The sequence below is a fragment of the Poecilia reticulata genome, chromosome 17 (genome assembly GCF_904066995.2).
Source record: "Poecilia reticulata chromosome 17, P_reticulata-male-v2, whole genome shotgun sequence".
Classification (NCBI taxonomy): Eukaryota; Metazoa; Chordata; class Actinopteri; order Cyprinodontiformes; family Poeciliidae; genus Poecilia; species Poecilia reticulata.
This window is the reverse complement of record NC_088846.1, coordinates 24,627,926-24,637,117: the sequence shown is the minus strand read 5'-3', so window position 1 is coordinate 24,637,117 and position 9,192 is coordinate 24,627,926. Positions and strand designations below refer to the sequence as shown.

General features: G+C 37.2%; 1 protein-coding gene across 1 annotated transcript in view; it reads left to right on the top strand.

The window, feature by feature from the left end:
* Positions 1 to 414: 414 nt before the first annotated feature.
* The window catches only part of st6galnac3 (ST6 (alpha-N-acetyl-neuraminyl-2,3-beta-galactosyl-1,3)-N-acetylgalactosaminide alpha-2,6-sialyltransferase 3), a 114,010-nt gene continuing 105,232 nt past the window's right edge, over positions 415 to 9,192 (top strand). The window contains exon 1 of the mRNA XM_081597902.1: positions 415 to 852. Within this exon, the coding sequence (XP_081454028.1) occupies positions 835 to 852 (18 nt within the window). The 5' untranslated portion in view covers positions 415 to 834. The remainder of the gene's footprint in view (positions 853 to 9,192) is intronic.

Genomic DNA, 9,192 nt, shown 5'->3' with positions numbered 1-9,192 from the left:
TTTTCTCAATCAAAAATGTTCAACTTTTGGAAATTTTCTGAGTTTCAGAAGTCAAAACTTTCACTTTTGAAACTCAAATGTCTGTGTAGCCCGTGTTTTTTCTGAGAATAAAATTTCTCAGATTAATGTAAATATTTTTTTCTATCAATTTTTTTGACTTCTCACATTCAGAAATTGTCTTGTTTGTGCAGAGAATATCTGTGAATTATTTATGTGGCTAATTTTTGATTTCTCAAACTCAGAAATTTCTCTGTTTTTTTTCTCTAAAATTTTCTGAGATTACTCTCAAAATTTCTGACATTTTTCCATCATATTCTACTTTTCAAGCTCAGAAACGTCCCTGTTTCTCTTGAAAATTTCTGAAACGAATCTAAAAATGTCTGAGTGTTTTGGCAGTAATTGTCTTCTCTTTTTTTTCCCTACCCACGGCCCTAACATTTGACATGTCTTCATGAGGCGAACACAGCGGCTTTTTGTTTCTCTTGGCTCCTCTCCTCATGTTGATGTTAAAGTAGACAGATCAGGTGACTAAGCCGGGTGGGCGGGACTTCTGCGCCATCGACCAATAGCAGCGCAGAACGCGAGCAGGCTCCAGCAGCGGCGGCTCTGTGGTACGCGTGGAAGAGGAGGGGGACGAAGCCCGAGAGACACGGAGAAATCCAAATAACGGTACACTCCAACATACATGGAGCCCGCCGACCGCCGCATTTAAACCGTCCCGCCTCCAAAACCGCTTCCTGTAATGTTTACGTTTGAGGAGACGGACGCGGCGAACGCGTTTTAAAAGCCGAGGGACGGCAGCGGTCCACCATTGTGCGCGCAGAAATTGGAAGAATGGCCTGGATGTGGAAGGTAAGAGCTGCTTTCTCCCTCTCATTCCTGCTAAAAAAAATAATTAAAACGAGTGGACATATGGAGCCCGAGACGTGGGTAGGTCTCCGTCTGGGAGTGTTTTAGCTGACGGATGGTGAAATGCGAGCCGAAGCAGCAGCATGTGTTTGGTGGGAAAGATGCTCCATGGAGGTAATTAACCCCCCCGGTTTACATCAGATGTGGGCTTCCGGTTTTTTTTCTTATTGTTTGGTGATTTTTGGGGGGTTGTGTTGTAGGTGTTTTGTTTTTATTTTATTTCCAGCATCTGGTGTGCTGTCGGGCAGGTGAAGGCCAGCCAGGCTGTGAGAACAGCATCCTTCAGGTCCAGGTGTTTACATGCTGAGCTGAAGGGAAGTAAACAAACGGGATCCTACTCTGGAAACTCACGTATTTAACCAACACTGCATTTCAAACTAGAAATCATCATGACCTACATTTCCACAAAATAAACACATTACCTGCAGCATCTGACAGTTTAAATTCTAGTTTTTTTGTCTGTAGCACCAATTCAGAGCAAATTTAATCCAAAACACTTTTTAAATTGATGGATACAAATTTATGCATAGTCCAGATTAATTTGCATAATCCATTTTAATCCATATGGTAAATGAAGTTTCAATCGAGGGATACCCAGCCGAGCATGCATGTGGCGACAGTGGACAGGAACAAGTTTGTATTATATTTAAGTTAATTTACTATTAGCTTTTGGCTTAAAATGCAAAAATGAGTCTAAATTTGACAAAAAAAATCATGAAATTTGGTCGAGCAGTCTCCTGTCCTGGGAGAATGATTAGGAAATGCTTCATGTCAAAAATTTCTGTCGACTTTGGCAGTAAAATTGGAAAATATTTGGTGTAAAAATGAAATGTGAATGTGGATTTCTGAGCTGAAAATATGACCTGTTGTAAACAAAAGGTATTTAGTTTTAAATGACTGGTTAATCTCATTCTTTTAACTTTTAACGGTATTATCTCAAAGGCTTCGTCTTGCCACTCTGCAATAAAGAGCAGAGTTTTAGATTGTCTGACTTGTAGTTAACCTGAGCTGTGGACCTTTGCAGCTCCTCCAGAGTAAACTTTGGCAATGTTAGTGTTTGTTTCTGTTGCCAGAAATAACGATCCAACAACATGAGAGAAACTCTTTAATAAAGAGACTGGAACAATTTCATTGTTTTATTTGACCGTTTGTTTCATTTGAGTTTTTATTGGCTTCAGTTGTAGTTTTCGTCTGTTTCTGGTAACGAGAGTCAAACGCCAGTTTTAGTTAGTTTTTCTTTTTTTTCTTTGCAAAGTCTCTTTTTGGTTTTGTCCGTTAACAAAAATGTTTTTGTCATTTTGTTAGTTTGATCCTTATCTTCTTTGCTTATCTCTTTGCGAGCTGCACTATTTTCATCAAACTGTTTATTTATGTAAATTTTTATGTTTTTGATTAATTTTTTTTCTTATAAACCAGATTCCATGTAATGTTTTTTTTTTATATATATTAGCAATTAAATATTCGTGGTTCTAATTTTTAACCAAACAGAAAAATTCAAGATTTTAACAGCATCAGTGAATTTGCTGTTTGACGCGTTTTCAGTAGCGATGCTCCGATCAGGTTTTTGCTGCCGATTCTGATTCCGATCACACATGAGGGCCGATCACTGCCGATCACTGCCGATCACCTGGATTGGCTGTTAATTTTATCACTGTGAAAAAGTGTATGATCACCGATCACAATCGGCACACCTCTAGTTTTCAGACTGAAAACGTCAGTGCTACTATGTGATCTGGCAAAATGGAGAAATGATCTGGCAATAAATTCACCTAATTTAGACACAAACATGCAAAATACTCGCAGGCACAAAACAGCAGCTTTTCAGTCAAAAGGACTGAAAAACCTGCGACCAGTAAAATAATATTTAACAGTAAGACTCTCAGTTCCATAAATTATACATTAGTCAAATAAATCTGCTTTTATCAAATAATGTCAAGTAATAAAGAAACATCCATTCAGAGTCAAATGCCGGTTGCATCAAAATAAGCAATCCTGAGTTACTGAATCAAAACTTCCTGAGAGCAAAGCTTAATGCTGGTTCTGATTGGCTCGCTGAGTAATGCTGGTTCTGATTGGCTCGCTGAGTAATGCTGGTTCTGATTGGCTCGCTGAGTAATGCTGGTTCTGATTGGCTCGCTGAGTAATGCTGGTTCTGATTGGCTCGCTGAGTGATGCTGGTTCTGATTGGCTCGCTGAGTGATGCTGGTTCTGATTGGCTCGCTGATTATTGCTGGTTCTGATTGGCTCGCTGAGTAATGCTGGTTCTGATTGGTTGGTTCTGACTGAGCAGAGTAATTCTGCAGAACAGGGAGGAGGCAGAGGAGATCCATTATTTTCCAGATTATCTGTCTTACGTTATAGTGAAAGTTTTAAACTTATGTAAAATCTTTTGTTTGTTTATTTACCTGCTGCAGCTTTAAGCTGAGCTTCGGTGTGAGAGTTCACTGCTGATTGGAGGTTGAACAGCTGTGAAATATCCTAGAAGCATTTTATTTAAATTATTACTGTTTTTCTTAAGTTATGGATAAAACACTGTTTTATTCATTTATTTAATATATTTCATTTGCCTTGTTGTTTTTGTTCAGCTGCAGAAGTTTTGCAGACTCTGAGACGCTGTGTGCTTTGTAGTGGAAGTAGCCTCAGTTGTGACTTTGTAGCTCTGGGAGAATAAACTTTGTAACGGTTTTGTTTCTGGTCGTCTGTCTGGCTGCTTCTGAGAGAACAATGACAAAAAGGATTCACAGCGGGGGGCAAATAAAGCTGCAGAAACTGAAGAAGAACTCTTGTCTGTTTTATGAGTGCCAGTATCATGTGGCGGCGATCCAACATCGAGGGCAGAACCAGCGTTTTACGCCGCCGGCTTGATGAATAATTTTTCGGGTTATTTTGTTTATCTTTCTGACCGTCATGCTCCTCCTGGTGAGTGTTGGCAGCTGTGCGCCGCTTCACCTGCTGTCTGATCGCTCCGGATGTCTTTTCTTTCCTGCATTGAGCCTCACATCAAGCCAAACTCGAATCAAGTGCTTGTTTTTTAAATGCCATAGTAGATTCGTTGTGTTGATGCATTTTGACGTGATTTTCTCTCGAGGTAATTTTCCGTCGAAACACGCAAAATGACCTCAGAGCTTTAAATTTCCACACGACAGGATTTGTTTCTGCGCGCCTGAGCAGTGGGAGGGAGAGAGGAGACCAGCTGAGAATGAGATGCAGGTGATCGGTTTCAGTGATCGGCGATCACCGATCATACACTTTTTCACAGAATTTGGCCGATTGTGATCGGCGGCCGATTGTGATCGGCGGCCGATCGATCGGCACACCTCTAGTTTTCAGACTGAAAAAAATTTGGATTTTCAGTTTTTATTCATTCATAAGCAGCAAGACAAACCACTGTTTTCAGTCTCCACGTGTCATGTATTTGAGATAATGAACACCAAGCTTTCTCATCTGTAATTATTAACACTAACTGCGGTGTTGACAAATTTAACTTGAGTTCTGGGAGAAACTTAATATGATTTTAACAGCAGTAAGCCCCTGGTAGTCTGGGGTCAAAAAGAATAGAAAAAATCAGCTTGTTTGCAACCAAAGATCAATAAAAAATAGCAGAAGCGGAATATAATAGGCTTGCAGCACAGTTTAACTCTGCCAAAGCTCATTAAGTGGCGATATTGAATTATCGCCCCTCTAATCCATAGCAGAGTCGCTCGATGCCATTCAGCTCAGTGTGTTGAGGTTTTTATTTCCAGCTTTTACTTCATGTGTTGGAACGACTCTGCTGGGTAAATCTTAACTTACAAGCCACCTACGAGATTTCTAAACTTTCTGAGCTGTCAGTCATCTAATACCCTCCTCCTCCTCCTCTTCCTCATCAGGAAACGTTTTTCCCGCAGTGTTTTACTTCAAAAGCTTCACATCGTCTGCTGGTTCCCCTCGTTATCGCAGACGGCGCTTAATTTCACACCAGATTTGGCTGCATAGTGTGTTAATATATTTCAAAACCAGGGAACAAAGGAAAAATAATTACACTGTACAAAGTGCTGAGCGACTGAAGGAAATGCAATCTGGAGGTGGACAGCAGAAAATGAGGTGTGGCTTCAAATTAAATGTCAGTTTTTATGGTTTAAGTTCAGACGCAAAGTTTCATGAAGAAGTTTAAGGAGAACCTGGATTTTTCCGTTTCTGACTCGTTAGACGTCCTTATAAACGACATTATGAACGAGACGCATTCAAGATTACAGATTTGATGTTGCATCAAATAAATCTTTGTGGAAAAATGTTCAATATCATTTAAATTCATCACAGTAATGGTCAGAAATGCATTCTGTAAGGGCCAGATTGTATTTCTGCTAAAATATAAACGAATAGCGGATTAAATAATCAATTTTTTCAGATTGATCAGTCCATACAGGATCCTGCTTTTGCTTTTGTGATTTTTTTGGAATCAACCGATTTACTGGTTTTTTGTTAGAAAGTTTGCCATATTTGTGCTTATGTATGATGGTCAATGTGACTTATAACATCAAGAGGCTGAGACAGCAGAATAGTGGAAGTAAGAAATACTGCCACCTGCAGGTGGAAGTTAGCCTCACTAAAACCAATGTTTGTGACCATTTTTACTGAAAATGTGCAATAAAATCACTGTTATGCTTTAACATGAAAAGAATGTGGGAATCTGTTAATTTTACATGAATTTCCAAGGTAGCAAAACAGCTAAAAACTGGAGGGACTGATTCGTCTGGAGTCTATATGTCCACATAAAGAGCTACGGCGGGCCAGATTTGGCCCACAGACCTCATGTTTCACACATGTAAGGTTACCAAATGTTAAATCTAGAGCTAAAACGGTTTAATCAAGAGGAATCGATTCTTAAATAATCACCAGATTCATCATTAACTGGAGTATACAGACTTTAAAAAACCAACATATTCAAAGCAGTAATTAAACCCAAACTGTACAATTGAGACAATTTAAAATGATGAGTTTCTCTGATTTTACTTTCTGTGTTTGAGTAAAATGAACTTTGTTCTTTTATTCTATGAGCTCCTGACAACATGTCTCTGACATTCTAGGAAACATTTAGTTTATATTTGCAGGAAATGGTCAAAATAACAAAAAGATGCAAAGAAAATAAGTTCGTGTTCATTAGAAACAACAACACTAATGTTTTAACTCAGGAAGGGTTCAGGAATCAATAACTGGAGGAAGAACCAGGAGGTTCAGTGCTGTGGCTCTTAGCTGTACATATTTTACATTTACAATAAAACTCCTTCCTCTGTCAATATGCTTTATCCAAAAATCCTCAACTGGTGTAATTTTAGCTTCACCAAGGGATGATTGCACTTTAGGCAATAAAATGTTTATTTTCTTCTTTAAAAAAGAAATTTAAATATTTGTTTCTGTTTTTTTGCATCTCTTAATGTATTTCTAATATAAAACAGGTTTAAGTGGTTAAATTAAAAATCTGCAGATTTTTTTTCCAATTGATTAATTAATCGTCAGCATAGTTGATTACTAAAATCATCATTAGCTGCAGCCCTAATCGAATCGTCGTCTTTAGGAGCCGTTAGCAGATAAAGCATGTTATATAATTGTTGGGTTGCCATGTTTTGGTGTGATCTGTGCAGAAACATCCATCCATAATGACGCGAGCGAACTCAGCTGTTGATCTCTCATCTACGCCTCGGCGTGATTCAGGATTCCTGCGGTTTTATGTGCAGGATACCTGCTGAGCGCCGCGGTGCACGCAGAGTTCCCACCGTTGTTGGGTTGTGTTTTAATTGAGGAGAGTTCAGCCATGAACGCCGACTGCTCTGCAGCTCGAACCTTCAAAGCAAAAACACAAAGCGTAACCAAGTATTTCTGTCTAGTTTCTATTGAAATAACACAAAACTAAATTACTCTGGTTTCTGGAAGACATAGGAGCTTATTTTAAGTAAATAATTACTTAATATTGATGAAAAACTGCTAGTTCTACCAGCAGATTATTTCACTTGTCCAATAAATACTTTCCTAGTGCTGGAACTTGAGCTTTTTCATCAATATTAAGAAATTATTGATTTAAACAAGCTGCTGTATCTTGCTAAAAACTAATTTGTAAGTTAGTTTTGTCTTTTTTCAGTGCACTAAGTAAGCTTGTTCTGCAACAATTAGTTGCTGATTGTTGCAGTTGCTCAATAAATCGCATGATAAATTAAAGTGAACTCAGTAATTTCCATTCGGATTATTTGTATTTTTTGAAGAGCAGTTTAGTTTACAGAGTCTTGATAATCTATTTTATTTCTGGTTTCAGTTGTATTTGCTTTTTTTTAATAAAAAGTTTTATTTATTGTTTTCAGTTCTGGTGTTTTGTTTTGGATATTTAAAATATCTTCCAGATTCAATAACTTGCATTATTGTACAATTATTAATAAAATACTTGCATATCATCTCAAAACAACAATATTATCATTTATTTCATTGCATTTTGCTCTTATATCTGCTAAGACTTTGTGTTTTTGCAGTGCATGTGTGTGAGACAAAGGCTGATTTGAAGATTTTCATTAATTAATGGGTTAACATGCAAACAGGCTCTCGTGTGTTGAGAGGCTTTGTTGCAGCTTTTTGTGAGAGTGGCCCAGTTCTTACCAGGGATGAATGGAGCTTTTTACAGAGTTCCTCTTGTGTAACTACATAAAAACCTAATAAGTAGGGCTCTGTCGTAGTTTTAAATAAAGCACAGGACTCCAGCGAGAGGCTGAACGAAGCTGGTGCTCTGGTTTAGATTTTTGTCTTCTTTTTCCCCCTTGAGACGTTTCACGCTTTTGTCCTTTTTCCTCATTTTGGACCCTGAAGCTGTAAGATTCCTGCATAAAACCTTAACGGTTAAAAACATCTCCATTGTAGTTAAATAGGTCTCTTCATAAAATAATAACTAATTTGTGAAAGTATGAATAACTTAAATCCACGGGGATTTAATTAGTTTTGTCTTTATAAGTTAAGCGGATAAAAGACATGGAGTTGATTTGATGGGTGGTGATTGTATGTGGGAGATTTTTCAGAAACAGAAAAGTTGCTACAATATTAGCAGTGGGAGAAAATACAATTTGATTCAACTTAAGAAAGAAAAGATGGCGGACTCAGACATGCAAAACCCCCCCTGGACGTCCAAGAAGCTAGCAAGCAACTTTAAAGAGTAAAGAATAGAAAAGTTAGATTAAACTTTGTTAAAAAACATCCGAAAAAGTCAACGCAGTTCTGGAAAAAATATTCTTTGGATGGAAGAAATCCTGCTAATAAAGGAACGACAGCTGTGTTTCCATTACAAATGTGCAAAAAACTTTGTCAATAAACACTATTTAGCAATTTCAGTGTTTGTATTGAACAGGAAACACAATTAAAATCACATGTGAATAAGTTTGTTCACGCAGTAAAAATAACATGACATGCCTTCATTTTCCTACCACTTCCTGTTGTCTTTATTTGTCGTTTCCAACAGTAGCAACATCCTGTGGTTGATCATGTGACTTGTGATGCGAAATGTTTCCATTGCAGAAAATACGTTACACCATCCTGGCAAAAATGTTTTATTAAAAAATGTTAACTTTTAAAAAAAAATTCCCCTTTAAAAAAACCAAAAATAGCGAATAAAAAAATACCAGTAATTATTTTAAATGTAGTTGTCTACATTTTAAATGTAATTAAAAGTATATTTTATTTCATATTTAAAAACGTATGATGTTTAAGATTTTATTTATGAGATAATTTATTTTGTAAATAAATTATTTTTGTAATTTATTTATGAAAATAAACTAATATTTTATTTTTACAAATCCAATTGTGCAGTTTTATGGCTAAAGGAAATGAAGCTACTGACACAAACTAAAGCCAGCCAGTATTAATATTTAGCTCTTCCTCCTAATAAACATGTCTCAAAAATCACTTTATTAAAACAGAGGGACTCATGTTGATGCTCTTATTTTGAAATGTAACAGGAGATTTGTGCTATGAAGGCAGGAGAAGACGGTGCCAATGTTGGACCGGCTGTCACAATCTGTCCGAAGTAATTATATCCAAGATCTTCTGATATAACAGTAAAGTAGTGAAACTAAATAAATAAATAAATGAATTGGAGGCATTTCCGTCCAATCAGGTGTGGTCCTTCAGAAACACCTTCCTTTGGAAATTACTAGTTCATCTGCAGACATCCCTACTTAAATTGAGCTAATATTTTATTTATTAAAGACTAAGGTTTGGATAACAAACATCAACTGAAAGCTGCAGCAGTAAAAACCGGGCAGAGCGTCAAAA